The sequence below is a fragment of the Zea mays genome, chromosome 6, assembly GCF_902167145.1.
Source record: "Zea mays cultivar B73 chromosome 6, Zm-B73-REFERENCE-NAM-5.0, whole genome shotgun sequence".
Classification (NCBI taxonomy): domain Eukaryota; kingdom Viridiplantae; phylum Streptophyta; class Magnoliopsida; order Poales; family Poaceae; genus Zea; species Zea mays.
This window is the reverse complement of record NC_050101.1, coordinates 127,550,058-127,567,840: the sequence shown is the minus strand read 5'-3', so window position 1 is coordinate 127,567,840 and position 17,783 is coordinate 127,550,058. Positions and strand designations below refer to the sequence as shown.

The window sequence follows — 17,783 nt, the reverse complement described above, 5'->3', positions numbered from 1 at the left end:
ACGTCCTCCGCGGCCTCAGTGATCGCTACACCCATCTCCGGTCGTTGATCATGAGCCAGCGCCCCTTCCCTACCTTCCTCTAGGTCCGTGACGACCTCGCCCTGAAGGAGATCACTCTGGGTGCTCAGGCTACCTTGATCTCCGGCCCGAGGTCCTCGTCCTCCTCGACAGCTCTGGCGGCTCTCACCCCGACCCGTCCTCCTACTCTGTCAGGCCATCGTTCCCCCGGGCCGAACATGGGCGGCGGGGGTCACGGTGGCGGAGGTGGAGGTGGTGGTGGTCGTCGGCGCTGTGGTGGTGATGTTGGTGCTGGTCCCGGCGGTGGTGCCCGTGGCAGCGCTTCGACACCGGGACCCCAACAGGGTGCGCCTTGGCCCACTTTTCACCACCCGTGGTCAGGGCGCATCTCCATGTGGCCGTTCCAGGGGCCTGTTTCTGCGGCTCGTCCCCCGGTGGCCATGTTCGCTAGTGCACAGCCGGGGTTCACCTCGCCGCCGCCTCTCCATCGCCTTGGACTCCGTCGCCTGCCGCTTCATCGTGGCCCACGCCGCCCGCTACTCCATCGCCGGCTACTCCACCGTCTGGGCTGGTTAGTTGGGACGCGACCGCCCTGGCTGCCCCTTCCAGACTCCCACTCTGACTCCACCGTTGGCTCCTGAGTGGATCGCGGACACTGGTGCTACCTACCACACCACTCCGGACCCTGGTATACTCACCTCTGTGCGCCCTCCTCCTTCCTCTCTCCCTTCGTCCGTCATGGTGGCGAATGGCTCGTGTCTCCCTGTCACATCTGTGGGTGCCGCCGGCCCTCCCGGCTCTTTTCGCATGCCCGATGTTCTTGTCGCTCCTTTGGTCCACAATCTACTTTCTATTCGTCGGTTTACTACTGATAATTCTTGTTCTGTTGAGTTTGACTCTTCTGGTCTTACTGTGAAGGACTCGGCAACTCGGCGCCCCCTCCTCCGATGTGACAGCACCGGCCCCCTCTACACCATTCGGCTTCTGCCCGCCACCTCTTCTTCGTCTTCGCCACCTGACACAGCTGTTGTTTTTGCCCGCCACCTCTTCTTGAAGTCCTCTGCTGACAGATGGGCATAAGCAGCCAGGCAAGGTTTGGTCTCTCTAGGTTCATCTCCACCTCCACAAGAGGTTTGAGACTGACTCAGGAGGAACTCGTCACAGAGAGCGAGTCCTTCTGCCAGCTGCTGCGAGTCTAACAATTCAAACTAGGAATCGCCTTCCCACAACTTCTGATCTTGTGATTGGAGATTATCTCCGTCCTTTATTGTTTTTACAGAGGGTGGGAGGACAACAGTCTCTTCAATGCTTATTTCACAGTTTCTATTAAGTTGCACATTAGGAAAAACAAATGTATTTCTAAATTCTATTTTCAATTATCAAAAAATAAGTTAGCAGTATATGTTATATTTTCTGGTTCAACTTACCTATCACCTACAAATGTGGGCCACATAGAAAATATAGATAATGAACACAAGAGAATATTCAGTTACCTGGTAAAGATTATGCTCAGGATTATGAACAACTTCTTGGACTGTACCAACATGTTTGTCAGTGGGCAATGTAGTAAAATCTGGGAGATTTGATTCAGCAGCCATTGATTCCAGATCATCGGATGTAGTTAGCTCTTGAGCATTCTTGTCCCCAGGTTTAAACTGTTGCTGAAAAAATAGTTTGGAGACAACATATTCACCATCTCTCTCATCCTCTCCAGCGCCTAGGTGGTACTGGTGGATCACCCAATTGGTCTTCTCAGCCTTTCCACCCTTCAACGGGCTTATATAAAGCACCATTATTTTCTTACAACCAAGGTGTTTTCCATCAACTAGTACTGGCTTTGTCTTGCCTGTCTTGTGCCAACGGACATCAGCATCGTCAGTGTTTATCCTTCGACGCTTCCTAGTCCCAGTGTTGTAAGCCTTAAATGTTCTGTGGAAGAAATGTGATACACTTCCATTTTGTTTAACACCTAAAATGGACAGAGAAGACTCCTGAGTGTTGAAAAACAAGTGGAGTATCAAAGCAAAAGTGTTCCAACCAGAATGTGAAATGTCTGTTTCAAAGAAGGCGGTAACAATTCAAGAGTTGTACAGGTCGTCAATTGTTGCATAGCGACGAGGTGAAAAAATTAAGGGCTAGTTTGGAAACTCAAATACCCTCCGGAATTGGAGGGGTTTGAGGGGGAAATGAAACTAGCCATAAATGAAAAGTAAAATAAGTAATTTGCCCTGCCTGAAGTTTTCCTAGGCTAAATGCAGGTCATAGGGTGTGATCAACAAAAAAGAGTCCCACGGGACAACAAATTACTAACAAAGATAAGCACTTGACAGTAGCTCTAACTGCAGAATTTCAAATTTGATATTATCTGAAATAAAAGCTTTTACTTAAGAACCTTAATCCTGAAAATCGCATAATCTTTCAGAAAGAAGATATAAGTACCTGGAAGTTTCTGTGGATGAGTGTAACAGATGCCTTCATCTTCCTCAACTGTTGGAATGAATTCATCAATGAACGGATGAGGTTTTATTCCAGATTTTCCATGTTTTGCCATTAAGTGCCAGATTAATTCCTGGTCAGAAGGATCAAATTTTACACCTTTAGGCAAACCGGGCCACTGGTGAACAACCTACAGCAAGAAAACAGTCATGAGCTGATCACACTTTAACGGAACCTTTCAGACTTTGCAGCTGACCACACTTTAATAGAACCTTTAAAAGGGATATTCACAGCAAAAGCCCCATACTGTAACTGCAAAAGTCAAAGCATTTCAGAAATACAATAGGTCTATTAACTTATAAGTTGGCCATGAGATGGCTAAAAAGTAAGGCAGTTAAAGTGACAAATATAATTATAAGTTTATAACCATAGACATTTATTCCAGTTTTATAAACAAGTTGAAGAACTCCTTAAGATATGCAAATTGTTTATCTTTGGCAATTGCTATATATTATTTTTTATTTATTCCTAACCATGCTTAATTACAGAGAAATGGAAATGACATATCTAATGAAAAGTGGTGTTAGAGTATATGCCATGTATCTAGGCCCATGTGGCTCATGTACATCACTATATAGCTACCCATTAGGGTTAGCCTCATGTATCTATCAGTTACCTGAGACATGGTATCGAGCTAGGGTTTCCACCTCCCTTCCCTGTGCAGCCGCCACCTCCCTTCCCTGCTGCCGCCGTCGCGCCCAGGGGCGCCGCCAGCGCCAGGTGCCACGCCCGCCAGGGGCCACGCCCGCCCGGAGCGCCCCGACGCGCCGCTCTGCCCGCCCCGCCCTGCCTCTGCCTCGCCGCGCCCAGGGGAGCGCCGCCAGAGCGCCGCTCTGCCCGCCCGGCCCCGCCCTTCCTTCCTCTGTCCCAGGCGAGCGCCGCCAGGAGCCGCGCCGCGCCCGCCAGGAGCGCCCAGGTGCCCGCCCCCGCCAGCCCTGCCTCTGTCCCACCCGACCAGACGCCCCCGAGCGCCGCCAGCGCACCCGGGTCTTCCCTCCTCCCATGGATGCCGAGTTCCCTCCCCTCTCTTCCTGAGTACGGGCCGCGTCTCCTTGTCGACCCGCCGCCGTCCCTCCTGCCGCTACTGCTGTGCTCAGGCCGCCGTGGGGGGCAGGGCCCATTGCCGCCGGAGGGTCCCTCACCGCGACGGGCACCGCAACGGTCCTTGCGGCTGTGGCAGATGCCCCTCCTGCGGGGGTTGCCGGTCCGGAGGACCCTCCCCCGCCAATCCCCTCGTCGTCTGTCGTTGATCCGCCGCCTCCCCCTCCACTGGTCGCCCACCAGGGATCCACTGTCGCCGCCCTGACTGCTTCCCGTGCGGAGCACGCGGCGCGACAGGCCCGTTTGCGGGAAGCCGCTCTCGTGTGGGAGCGCGAGCGCGAGGCCGCTGATGCTATCGCTGCTCAGATTGCCGCGGCGGAACAGCTCCTCGCCTCGCCTGCGACCCACGACGGCGGGGTCACCTCCTCTGACACCGTGGGCGGAGTGTATGGCGTCCCGCCCGCACCAACCGTCGGCACCGGACCCCGCACCATCCCCACGGTGTTGTGGCATGACCCGGCTGACCCGCTCGTGGCTCAGCTCCACCTTCAGGCTGGGAGTGTCCAGAACATTCGCCTCATGGTTCCTGTCGTCCTGGAGCCAGAGTCTTCGTCCTACGCACGCTGACGGGACTTACTCCTCACCCTTCGTCGTTACGCTCTGGATGACCACGTTCTCTGCGACCCCGCCAGTGTGGCGCCGACCGCCGCGTTGGTGCGCCTCGACAGCATCGTGCTTACCTGGATCGTGGGGACGATCTCCGTTGACCTCCACAGCCTCCTCCGGAACATTCCTCACGCTCGGGCTGTTTGGCTTGCCATCGAGGGCCAGTTTCTGGGTAACGCCGAGGCCCGGGCTCTCCGTCTTGACGCAGCCTTCCGCACCTTCGTCCAGGGGGACCTCATCGTCAGTGAGTACTGCCGCACGATGAAGACCATGGCGGACTCACTTGGCAATCTGGGCTGCCCCGTGGAGGACCGCAACCTAGTCCTCAACGTCCTCCGCGGCCTCAGTGATCGCTAAACCCATCTCCGGTCGTTGATCATGCGCCAGCGCCCCTTCCCTACCTTCCTCCAGGTCCGTGACGACCTCGCCCTGGAGGAGATCACTCTGGGTGCTCAGGCTACCTTGATCTCCAGCCCGGGGTCCTCGTCCTCCTCGACAGCTCTGGCGGCTCTCACCCCGACCCGTCCTCCTACTCCGTCAGGCCATCGTTCCCCCGGGCCGAACATGGGCGGCGGGGGTCGCGGTGGCGGAGGTGGAGGTGGTGGTGGTCGTCGCCGCCGTGGTGGTGGTGGTGGTGGTGCTGGTCCCGGCGGTGGTGCCCGTGGCAGCGCTCCGACACCGGGACCCCAACAGGGTGCGCCTTGGCCCACTTTTCACCACCCGTGGTCAGGGCGCATCTCCATGTGGCCGTTCCAGGGGCCTGTTTCTGCGGCTCGTCCCCCGGTGGCCATGTTCGCTAGTGCACAACCGGGGTTCACCTCGCCGCCGCCTCTCCATCGCCCTGGACTCTGTCGCCTGCCGCTTCATCGTGGCCCACGCCGTCCGCTACTCCACCACCGGCTACTCCACCGTCTGGGCTGGTTAGTTGGGACGCGACCGCCCTGGTTGCCCCTTCCAGACTCCCACTCTGACTCCACCGCTGGGTCCCGAGTGGATCGCGGACACCGGTGCTACCTACCACACCACTCCGGACCCTGGTATACTCACCTCTGTGCGCCCTCCACCTTCCTCTCTCCCTTCGTCCATCATGGTGGCGAATGGCTCGTGTCTCCCTGTCACATCTGTGGGTGCCGCCGGCCCTCCCGGCTTTTTTCGCATGCCCGATGTTCTTGTCACTCCTTTGGTCCACAATCTACTTTCTATTCGTCGGTTTACTACTGATAATTCTTGTTCTGTTGAGTTTGACTCTTCTGGTCTTACTGTGAAGGACTTGGCAACTCGGCTCCCCCTCCTCCGATGTGACAGCACCGGCCCCCTCTACACCATTCGGCTTCTGCCCGCCACCTCTTCTTCGTCTTCGCCACCTGACACAGCTGCTGTTTTTGCCCGCCACCTCTTCTTGAAGTCCTCTGCTGACAGATGGGCATAAGCAGCCAGGCAGGGTTTGGTCTCTCTAGGTTCATCTCCACCTCCACAAGAGGTCTGAGACTGACTCAGGAGGAACTCGTCACAGAGAGCGAGTCCTTCTGCCAGCTGCTGCGAGTCTAACAATTCAAACTGGGAATCGCCTTCCCACAACTTCTAATCTTGTGATTGGAGATTATATCCGTCCTTTGTTGTTTTTCCAGAGGGTGGGAGGACAACAGTCTCTTCAATGCTTATTTCACAGTTTCTATTAAGCTGCACATTAGGAAAAACAAATGTATTTCTAAATTCTATTTTCAATTATCAAAAAATAAGTTAGCAGTATATGTTCTATTTTCTGGTTCAACTTACCTATCACCTACAAATGTGGGCCACATATTCAGTTACCTGGTAAAGATTATGCTCAGGATTATGAACAACTTCTTGGACTGTACCAACATGTTTGTCAGTGGGCAATGTAGTAAAATCTGGGAGATTTGATTCAGCAGCCATTGATTCCAGATCATCGGATGTAGTTAGCTCTTGAGCATTCTTGTCCCCAGGTTTAAACTGTTGCTGAAAAAATAGTTTGGAGACAACATATTCACCATCTCTCTCATCCTCTCCAGTGCCTAGGTGGTACTGGTGGATCACCCAATTGGTCTTCTCAGCCTTTCCACCCTTCAACGGGCTTATATAAAGCACCATTATTTTCTTACAACCAAGGTGTTTTCCATCAACTAGTACTGGCTTTGTCTTGCCTGTCTTGTGCCAACGGACATCAGCATCGTCAGTGTTTATCCTTCGACGCTTCCTAGTCCCAGTGTTGTAAGCCTTAAATGTTCTGTGGAAGAAATGTGATACACTTCCATTTTGTTTAACACCTTAAATGGACAGAGAAGACTCCTGAGTGTTGAAAAACAAGTGGAGTATCAAAGCAAAAGTGTTCCAACTAGAATGTGAAATGTCTGTTTCAAAGAAGGCGGTAACAATTCAAGAGTTGTACAGGTCGTCAATTGTTGCATAGCGACGAGGTGAAAAAATTAAGGGCTAGTTTGGAAACTCAAATACCCTCCGGAATTGGAGGGGTTTGAGGGGGAAATGAAACTAGCCATAAATGAAAAGTAAAATAAGTAATTTGCCCTGCCTGAAGTTTTCCTAGGCTAAATGCAGGTCATAGGGTGTGATCAACAAAAAAGAGTCCCGCGGGACAACAAATTACTAACAAAGATAAGCACTTGACAGTAGCTGTAAACTGCAGAATTTCAAATTTGATATTATCTGAAATAAAAGCTTTTACTTAAGAACCTTAATCCTGAAAATCGCATAATCTTTCAGAAAGAAGATATAAGTACCTGGAAGTTTTTGTGGATGAGTGTAACAGATGCCTTCATCTTCCTCAACTGTTGGAATGAATTCATCAATGAACGGATGAGGTTTTATTCCAGATTTTCCATGTTTTGCCATTAAGTGCCAGATTAATTCCTGGTCAGAAGGATCAAATTTTACACCTTTAGGCAAACCGGGCCACTGGTGAACAACCTACAGCAAGAAAACAGTCATGAGCTGATCACACTTTAACGGAACCTTTCAGACTTTGCAGCTGACCACACTTTAATAGAACCTTTAAAAGGGATATTCACAGCAAAAGCCCCATACTGTAACTGCAAAAGTCAAAGCATTTCAGAAATACAATAGGTCTATTAACATATAAGTTGGCCATGAGATGGCTCAAAAGTAAGGCAGTTAAAGTGACAAATATAATTATAAGTTTATAACCATAGAAATTTATTCCAGTTTTATAAACAAGTTGAAGAACTCCTTAAGATATGCAAATTGTTTATCTTTGGCAATTGCTATATATCATTTTTTATTTATTCCTAACCATGCTTAATTACAAAGAAATGGAAATGACATATCTAATGAAAAGTGGTGTTAGACTATATGCCATGTGTCTAGGCCCATGTGGCCCATGTACATCACTATATAGCTACCCATTAGGGTTAGCCTCATGTATCTATCAGTTACCTGAGACATGGTATCGAGCTAGGGTTTCCACCTCCCTTCCCTGTGCAGCCACCACCTCCCTTCCCTACTGCCGCCGTCGCGCCCAGGGGCGCTGCCAGCGCCAGATGTCGCGCCCGCCATGGGCCGCGCCCGCCCGGAGCGCCCCGGCGCGCCGCTCTGCCCGCCCTGCCTTGGGGGGGCCCGCCCTGCCTTGGGGGGGCCCGCCCTACCTCTGCCTCGCCGCGCCCAGGGGAGCGCCGCCAGAGCGCCGTTCTGCCCGCCCGGCCCCGCCCTTCCTTCCTCTGTCCCAGGCGAGCGCCGCCAGGAGCCGTGCCGCGCACGCCAGGAGCGCCCAGGTGCGGGCCCCCGCCCGACCAGACTCCCCCGAGCGCCGCCAGCGCGCCCGGGTCTTCCCTCCTCCCATGGATGCCGAGTTCCCTCCCCTCTCTTCCTGGGTACGGGCCGCGTCTCATGGTCGACCCGCCGCCGTCCTTCTTGCCGCTGTTGCTGTGCTCAGGCCGCCGTGGGGGGCAGGGCCCATTGCCGCCGGAGGGTCCCTCACCGCGACGGGCACCGCATCGGTCCTTGCGGCTGTGGCAGATGCCCCTCCTGCGGGGGGTGCCGGTCCGGAGGACCCTCCCCCGCCAATCCCCTCGTCGCCTGTCGTTGATCCGCCGCCTCACCATCCACCGGTCGCCCACCAGGGATCCACCGTCGCCGCCCTGACTGCTTCCCGTGCGGAGCACGCGGCGCGACAGGCCCGTTTGCGGGAAGCCGCTCTCGTGTGGGAGCGCGAGCGCGAGGCCGCTGATGCTATCGCTGCTCAGATTGCCGCGGCAGAACAGCTCCTCGCCTCGCCTGTGACCCACGACGGCGGGGTCACCTCCTCTGACACCGTGGGCGGAGTGTATGGCGTCCCGCCCGCACCGACCGTCGGCACCGGACCCCGCACCATCCCCACGGTGCTGTGGCATGACCCGGCTGACCCGCTCGTGGCTCAGCTCCACCTTCAGGCTGGGAGTGTCCAGAACATTCGCCTCATGGTTCCTGTCGTCCTGGAGCCAGAGTCGTCGTCCTACGCACGCTGGCGGGACTTACTCCTCCTTACCCTTCGCCGCGACGCTCTGGATGACCACGTTCTCTACGACCCCGCCGGTGTGGCGCCGACCGCCGCGTTGGTGCGCCTCGACAGCATCGTGCTTACCTGGATCGTGGGGACGATCTCCGTTGACCTCCACAGCCTCCTCCGGAACCTTCCTCACGCTCGGGCCGTTTGGCTTGCCATCGAGGGCCATATTCTGGGTAACGCCGAGGCCCGGGCTCTCCGTCTTGACGCAGCCTTCCACACCTTCGTCCAGGGGGACCTCAGCGTCAGTGAGTACTGCCGCACGATGAAGACCATGGCGGACTCACTTGGCGATCTGGGCTGCCCCGTGGAGGACCGCAACCTAGTCCTCAACGTCCTCCGCGGCCTCAGTGATCGCTACACCCATCTCCGGTCGTTGATCATGCGCCAGCGCCCCTTCCCTACCTTCCTCCAGGTCCGTGACGACCTCGCCCTAGAGGAGATCACTCTGGGTGCTCAGGCTACCTTGATCTCCGGCCCGGGGTCCTCGACCTCCTCGACAGCTCTGGCGGCTCTCACCCCGACCCGTCCTCCTACTCCGTCAGGCCATTGTTCCCCCGGGCCGAACATGGGCGGGGGGGGTCGCGGTGGCGGAGGTGGAGGTGGTGGTGGTCGTCGCCGCCGTGGTGGTGGTGGTGGTGGTGGTCCCGGCGGTGGTGCCCGTGGCAGCGCTCCGACACCGGGACCCCAACAGGGTGCGCCTTGGCCCACTTTTCACCACCCGTGGTCAGGGCGCATCTCCATGTGGCCGTTCCAGGGGCCTGTTTCTGTGGCTCGTCCCCCGGTGGCCATGTTCGCTAGTGCACAGCCGGGGATCACCTCGTCGCCGCCTCTCCATCGCCCTGGACTCCGTCGCCTGCCGCTTCATCGTGGCCCACGCCGCCCGCTACTCTACCGCCGGCTACTCCACCGTCTGGGCTGGTCAGTTGGGACACGACCGCCCTGGCTGCCTTCCAGACTCCCACTCTGACTCCACCGCTGGGTCCCGAGTGGATCGCGGACACCGGTGCTACCTACCACACCACTCCGGACCCTGGTATACTCACATCTATGCGCCCTCCTCCTTCCTCTCTCCCTTCGTCCATCATGGTGGCGAATGGCTCGTGTCTCCCTGTCACATCTGTGGGTGTCGCCGGCCCTCCCGGCTCTTTTCGCATGCCCGATGTTCTTGTCGCTCCTTCTTTGGTCCACAATCTACTTTCTATTCGTCGGTTTACTACCGATAATTCTTGTTCTGTTGAGTTTGACTCTTCTGGTCTTACTGCGAAGGACTCGGCAACTCGGCGCCCCCTCCTCCGATGTGACAGCATCGGCCCTCTCTACACCATTCAGCTTCTGCCCGCCACCTCTTCTTCGTCTTCGCCACCTGACACGGCTGTTGTTTTTGCTGCCACCACGTCATCTACCACCTGGCATCATCGCCTTGGTCACCCCGGACGCGATGCCTTGATGCAGCTTACTCGTAGTGCCACTATCCCATGTACTCGATCCCCTAAGGAGCATTTATGTCATGCGTGCCAGTTAGGCCGCCATGTTCGTCTTCCATTTTCCTCCTCTTCCTCGCATGCTACTCATGTATTTGATCTTGTACACTGCGATTTGTGGACTTCTCCCATTACTAGTATGTCGGGTTACAAATACTATCTTGTCGTGCTTGATAATTTTTCTCATTATGTGTGGACGTTTCCGTTGCGTGCTAAGTCTGAGACTTTCCCCACCCTCTGTCACTTCTTCGCCTGGGTGTCCACTCAGTTCGGCCTCACCATTAAGGTTGTTCAGTGTGACAACGGTCGTGAGTTTGATAACTCCGCCTCCCGTGACTTCTTTCTCTCCCACGGGATGCAGTTGCGGATGTCTTGCCCGTATACCTCCTCCTAGAACGGCAAGGCTGAGCGCATGATCCGCACGACCAACGACACCATCCGCACTCTTCTTCTCCAGGCACACCTCCCGGCACGTTTCTGGGCCGAGGCCCTCCACACCTCTACCTACCTCCTCAACCGTCTCCCTTCTACTACGTACCCGGCCCCCACTCCTCACCAGGCCCTCTTCGGTTCCCCTCCGCGCTATGATCACCTCCATGTCTTCGGGTGTGCTTGCTACCCGAACACTGCTGCCACTGCTTCTCACAAGCTTGCACCCCGTTCCACCCTCTGTGTGTTTCTCGGGTACTCCCCGGACCACAAGGGCTACCGCTGCTTTGACCTCTCCTCTCGCCGGATCATCATCTCTCGCCATGTGGTGTTTGATGAGTCCGCCTTTCCCTACTCATTCACCACCACACCGCCCTCCTCCGACCCTGACCTTGACCTCCTCACTCTCTTTCCGACTGACGCGTTGGTCGAGCCACCTATTCTTCCTCTCTCTGCAGGTCCTTGCTCACCGCCTGTCGGTCCTACTCCCGGCCCGGTGCCTTGCCCGGGTCCGGTGGTGTCGCCTACGGTGGTGTCGCCTCTCCGCGGCGCCCCGTCTCCGATCGCCCCCGGGCCGAGCGGGGGTGGTGGGACTGCACCGCCTACGGGGCCGTCGGTACCAACCCCTCCGGCTCGCTTCGCCCAGCCGGTGCGGGTCTACCAGCGCCGACTGCCGCCGCCGGGGTTCGCCCCTCCACAACCGCCGTCGTCGCCACCGCCGGTGCCCCAGTCCCCGTCGGGGTTCGCCCCTCCACATCCGCACGTGTCGAGCCGCCGGTGTACCACCCACCGCTCCTTCACCGCGACCCGCGGCACGTCCACCCGATGGTGACGCGGCACGCGGCTGGTACCCTGCGGCCCCGAGTCCTGGCGGCCACGACCGGAAACTCGCAGGTTTCTCCGGTACCCTCCTCCGTCCGCACCGCCCTGTTGGACCCCCACTGGCGTCGGGCGATGGAGGAGGAGTACGCGGCGCTCGTCGCCAACCAGACATGGGATCTGGTGCCCCGTCCGCCCGGCACCATCGTCGTCACCAGCAAGTGGATCTGGACGCACAAGCGGCGGGCCGATGGTACCCTGGAGCGGTACAAGGCTCGCTGGGTCCTTCGGGGCTTCACTCAGCGCCTCGGAGTCGACTACGATGAGACCTTTAGCCCGGTTGTGAAGCCGGCCACCGTTCGCACGGTGCTCTCGCTAGCCATTGCTCGCTCCTGGCCAGTTCACCAGCTCGACGTCAAGAACGCCTTCCTGCACGGCGCCCTCACCGAGACCGTCTACTGCTGTCAACCGACGGGCTTCGTGGACTCCTCTCGCCCTGACATGGTCTGTCGGCTCAACAGGTCCCTCTACGGCCTCAAGCAGGCCCCTCGGGCGTGGCACTCCAGACTGGCTACGTACCTCGTGACACTGGGCTTCGTGGAGGCCAAGTCCGACACGTCTCTGTTTGTCCACCATCATGGAGCAGAGACTGCCTACTTGCTCCTCTACGTGGATGACATTGTCCTCACCGCCTCCAGTCCGTCACTTCTTCGCCGCCTCGTCGGCGCGCTCCAACGGGAGTTTCCGGTCAAGGATCTGGGCGTGCTTCACCATTTCCTGGGGGTCACTGCTGAGCATCGGCCCTCAGGACTCCTACTTCACCAGCGGCAGTACACTCTTGACATTCTGGAGCGGGCCAAGATGATTGACTGCAAGCCCTGCTCTACCCCAGTCGACACGCAGGCGAAGCTCTCTGAGGACACGGGTGAACCGGTCGAGGACCCTACCGGGTACAGGAGCCTTGCCGGTGCCCTTCAGTACCTCACCTTCACTAGACCGGACATCTCCTACGCCGTGCAGCAGGTCTGTCTCCATATGCACGACCCCCGAGAGCCCCACCTCGCGGCTCTCAAACGCCTCCTCCGCTACCTTCGGGGCACCGTCGACTACGGGCTGCTTCTCCACCGGTCTACCTCCTCCGAGCTGGTCGTCTACACCGACGCTGACTGGGTCGGGTGCCCGGACACTCGGCGCTCCACCTCCGGCTTTGCCGTCTTCTTCGGCGGCAACCTGGTGTCCTGGTCGTCGAAGCGCCAGCCGGTCGTCTCCCGCTCGAGTGCCGTGGCGGAGGCTGCGTGGCTCCGGCAGCTCCTCGCCGAGCTCCACAGTCCCCTCTCCAGGAGCACGTTGGTCTACTGCGACAACGTCAGCGCCGTCTACCTCTCCACCAACCCGGTGCAGCACCAGTGGACCAAGCATGTAGAGATCGATCTACACTTTGTCCGCGATTATGTCGCCGCCGATACTGTTCGGGTCCTCCACGTCCCGACCACCTCCCAGTTTGCTGATATCTTCACCAAGGGTCTTCCGTCCTCGACCTTCGCTGAGTTTCGCTCCAGCCTCAACATCAGTAGTGACTAGTTGCGGCTGTGGGGAGATCCTATGGTGTGATGTACGGTGTGGTGTACGTCTTCCTTTTGAGTCTAGTCTGTGAACTCCGCTGCGACGGATGTTCTGACTGCGGGGGGGTGTTAGAGTATATGCCATGTGTCTAGGTCCATGTACATCACTATATAGCTACCCATTAGGGTTAGCCTCATGTATCTATCAGTTACCTGAGACAAGTGGAAATATTGTAGCTAGCCCAATTCTACTTTACCATAATAGCAAAGCACAACTCTTACATCACTGTTATCAATCACATGACTGCACTTTGGGCACTCTTTACTTGGGTTGCCGATCCATTTCTGTTTACTTGGATCTAAAGACCCAGAAGCATTTTTTATTTTGGTGGCAAATCTTTGGCTGTCAATTATCCAAGTTGTCCTGTAGAAAATATTGAAAGAAAAAAATAATAAACAGGGTTGCTATAGAACATAAACAGCAACACCAAAATTTCAGTATTTTGTTAACAAGTAGTCATTGATTATTGACCTATAAAAAAGACAAAAATCAAGGCCACACATTAAGGGTGTGTTTGGTTGAGGAGTGGGGGAGAATAGAGTGGTTCTATTCCAATTTTCTGGACGTTTGGTTTCCAACAAAATAAGAGTAGAGCGACGCCTAGATCTACATATAAAAATTTACTATAAGTAGTTGGAACGCTCCCACTCCACAAAAATGACCGGATGCGAGCGCTCTCACGGACGTGAGCGCTCACCCTCCTCTTCTCCCCTCTACACTCACACCTCCACTCTACACTCACACGGCTCTCGAACCAAATAAATAATGGAACGGCTCCGCTCTATTATACTCTTCAAACAAACAAAAAATGGAGCGGCTCTGTTCTTCTTGCCAAACGCAAAATAGAACGGCTCTATTCTCAAATACTGGAATGGAGACTCTCTAACCAAACGCACCCTACCTAAGCAACAGAGGTAGAGCTACAATTTTGGCAGGCAGACAACAATTCAATTGCTAGAAGCAAAATTAACTTGCAGTTCCTCAAAGTTGTTGTCATAATAATATTGATCAAACATCTGGTTTCAAACATTCCACACCACAATCGCCTCCACTGGCTACCATTGCCTAAATGCCTAAAGATTGCTTCAGAATGTATAGCGATTCTAGCCAAACTTCCATTCAAAGCAACATCGTTGATCCATGAAGCAAGAGTCCATGACATCCGCAGAAGTCAAATCTAGCAAACAAGAACAGTTCATGTCCAGTTTACATGATCTGCTGATCACAGCAGTACATAACATAAACAACACTTTTTCCGCTATATTACCAAGAGAGAAGCAGTTTTTTAAGAAAACGAGACAACCAGTGACTACATTATCTTGCAAAGGGGGCTAACAAGTTGCCCATAACCAAGCTATCAGTGGTCGGTCAGGGAACCCAAGTTTGAACTAAAGACAAAAATCGAGAATAATCAGGCTGGTAGACATAGTCTACCGTTGAAACAAGCATTCAAACAATGGTAGCCATAGCATCCCTCTGAGTGATACCTGTCCTCTTGCAAACAGAAGTGGACATACTAGAACTGTAAACTGTACTGCAGAACAGAACACATCTTTATCACTAAAACCGAAGTAAAGAAACCTGATCATTTGTCCAGAACTGCCGTCAACTGCAAAAAAAAAGGCACATTCATCTGAATCGAAGGGCGCAACACTATTCACCAAATCGAGCCCCCAACACGACAAATCTTTGACAAGGTTGGCTATCCTAACACCATTATATCATGAAAAAACATATCCTTTTGATAAAAACCCGATGAAAAAAAAAAACGCACCCCCAACCAAAATTATCTGTTTTGACTTTCGAGTTGACTGTAGCACAACTGCTGTGCCCAGTGGAATCGTGCATCCCCAAACCACCCCCATAGTGCACAAGATTAGCGCCGATTGATAACGGATATCGATCCTTCAATGCCAAAACCCAAAAGGACGCATCTTCCGTAGCCCCCGCAGACCAAGGCGCTCCCTTTTTCCGACATAAGCCAGATGGCATTCCTTCATACGGAGAAACGCGGCGGGACGAGAGAAGATGGTCCAAACGGAGATGGGCACGCACCCTGTCATGGCTGCGGCAGCGCTTCCTACCACGGCCGCAGGGTCCTAGGGTTCCGGCTAGCACGCGGCGGCGGCGTGAGAACGGGGTGGAGCAGGGAGAACATTTGGTTTTTGAACGAGGGCTAAACAAAAAAAACCGCCAGAGGGAGTCAAGTGCACGTCCTCGCCGAGTCATGGTTGACACGATCATACAACTGTTAGCCGTCGGATGGATGCTAGTCGGTTCTGATTTATCTAGTGGGCTCATACTGTCCGCAGCGCATGCCGCTCTACCTCCCTCTCCCCTGGCATGCCGGCTACACGAGACCCCCTACGCCTGCATCGTTTGCCTCTACAGCGCTCTAGCGAGCGGAGCTCTTCTCTCTCTCCAGTTCTAGCGTGTCACTGTTCACGCGCTCTAACATTGTTTGGTACTACAGCTGTGAGCCCGCGATGAATTATTAGTAGATGAAAAATTGATAGTGGATAAAAAGTAGGTATAGAAAATCTATATCTATACTACTTATCTCTACTACTTATTAAAGCAGTAAGGGGTAGGCTGTCATTCCGTGTTCTGTCATTCTCATTTCCTTCCCGCACAGTCCATTCTCACCATTCCTTGTTCTGTCTTTCCGATTCTCCCTCCGCGCACAGTCCATTCCCATGTTCGGTCATCATTCTATATTTCCTTTCTCATTCTCCCCTCCCCACAAAGTATTTCCACAGTATTTCCTTTCTCATTCTCTCCTCCTCACAAAGCTTATTCTCATTCCCACGTACATCCCACGCCTAGCTAAAATTAAATTAAAAAAAAGGCCCCAAGGGGATTCAAACCCGTGACCCCTCAAATAAATGTGCTCGTTGCTACCACTACACCACATGTGTATTTATGTCTACATCTATTATAGTAAAAACATATACTACATCTCTCCCGAAGCCCACATGCTACCCTTGCACAATGTGTAGTAGTAGATAAAGATCACCGAGATTATTAAATTATATTTTTGGATTGAGGGAGTAGTATTTAAAGAAGAGCCTTGCATGCAATTTCTTTTGTTTGAATATGTTTTCAACTTAAATTCCTTTTTTTGCATGTGTGACATTTATTCTCCGTAATATTTTTCCATGGATCTGACTTATAAGTCATTTTCATAAACCAATGCTAAAGATAAATCCATGTTTCTTACTTGAAAACCCCGAACAAACACCACTAGCACGAGGCGCTCGCGTTGGCGTCGCTCATCGACGACGAGAAGAAACTTGGCGACTACCAGTTCGACCTCTGGAAGCAGTCCTACGTAGCCCATGCGCCGCTGTGTATGGCAAGCTCCGGCGCAGCTGCCACTTGGACGCGGTCCGGAGCGGCTGCACCGCGCTGTCCATCATCAAACATGGGGACCTAATGGTCGTTGCCAATGCCGACGACTCTCGGGTTGTTCTAGGCACCGCAACCGACGATGGCGTCATCACGCCGTCCAGCTCATCATCCACCTGAAGTCCAACCTGCCACGTAAGTCGCTATTGACCGGCCATGAATTCTTGTACACTGGGATTGAAAGGGAAATAGGCTTTCACATTTTCCTAAATTGATTTTGGTGGTTGAATTGCCCAACACAAATAATTGGACTAACTAGTTTGCTCTAGTCTATAAGTTTTACAGGTGCCAAAGGTTCACGACAAGCCAATAAAAAGACCAAAGATGGGTTCAAATAAAGAGAGCTAAAGACATCCCAAAGGCACCCTGGTCTGGCACACCGGATAGTGTCCGGTGCACCAGGGAACTTAACGCTGAACTCGCTACCTTCGGGAAAATGGGAGGCCGCTCCGCTATAATTCACCGGACTGTCCGGTGTGCCAGCAGAGCAACGGCTACTTCGCACGCAACGGTCGACTGCAACGCATTTAATGCGTGCCTGCGCGCGCAGAGGACAGAGCACGCACAGAAGGCGCACCGGACAGTCTACAGGACCCACCAGTTAGAGCTCCAACGGTCAGAACCCAACGACCAGCTGACGTGGCTAGCGCACCGGACAGTGTCCGGTGGCGCACCGGACTGTCTGGTGCGCCATGCGACAGACAGCCTCCCAACGGCCACTTTTGGTGGTTGGGGCTATAAATACCCCAACCACCCCACCATTCATTGCATCCAAGTTTTCCACCTTCAACACATTACAAGAGCTATAGCATTCAATTCTAGACACAACCAAAGAGATCAAATCCTCTCCCAAGTTCGGAATCACTCCAAATCAAATAGTGACTAGAGAGAGCGACATTTGTGTTCATTTGAGCTCTTGCACTTGGATTGCTTCTTTTCTTTCTCATACTTTCTTGTGATAAACTCAATTGTAACCGAGGCAAGAGACACCAATTGTGTGGTGGTCCTTGCGGGAACTTTATGTTCCATTTGATTGAGAAGAGAAGCTCACTCGGTCTAAGTGACCGTTTGAGAGAAGGAAAGGGTTGAAAGAGACCCGGTCTTTGTGACCACCTCAACGGGGAGTAGGTTTGCAAGAACCGAACCTCGGTAAAACAAATCCTTGTGTCTCACTCTTTATTTGCTTGCGATTTGTTTTTCACTCTCTCTCTCGGACTCGTTTATATTTCTAACGCTAACCCGACTTGTAGTTGTGCTTAAGT

The 17,783-nt window shown here is 54.0% G+C and overlaps 1 protein-coding gene across 6 annotated transcripts in view; it reads right to left on the bottom strand.

Moving 5' to 3' along the window:
* The window catches only part of LOC100280252 (uncharacterized), a 73,433-nt gene that overhangs the window by 4,636 nt on the left and 51,014 nt on the right, over positions 1-17,783 (bottom strand). For 2 of the 6 annotated variants that reach the window (XM_035959548.1, XM_035959549.1), the window contains 4 exons: positions 6,981-7,167; positions 6,034-6,509; positions 2,458-2,644; positions 1,512-1,987 (listed from right to left, as the gene is read on the bottom strand). In XM_035959548.1, coding sequence (XP_035815441.1) covers positions 1,512-1,987; positions 2,458-2,644; positions 6,034-6,509; positions 6,981-7,167 — 1,326 coding nt within the window. Of the gene's footprint in view, positions 1-1,069; positions 1,350-1,511; positions 1,988-2,457; positions 2,645-6,033; positions 6,510-6,980; positions 7,168-13,334; positions 13,477-14,600; positions 14,723-15,168; positions 15,349-17,783 lie in introns of those variants that run through there. The other 4 variants (XM_035959551.1, NM_001362070.2, XM_035959550.1 and 1 more) reach the window with 4 other exon arrangements.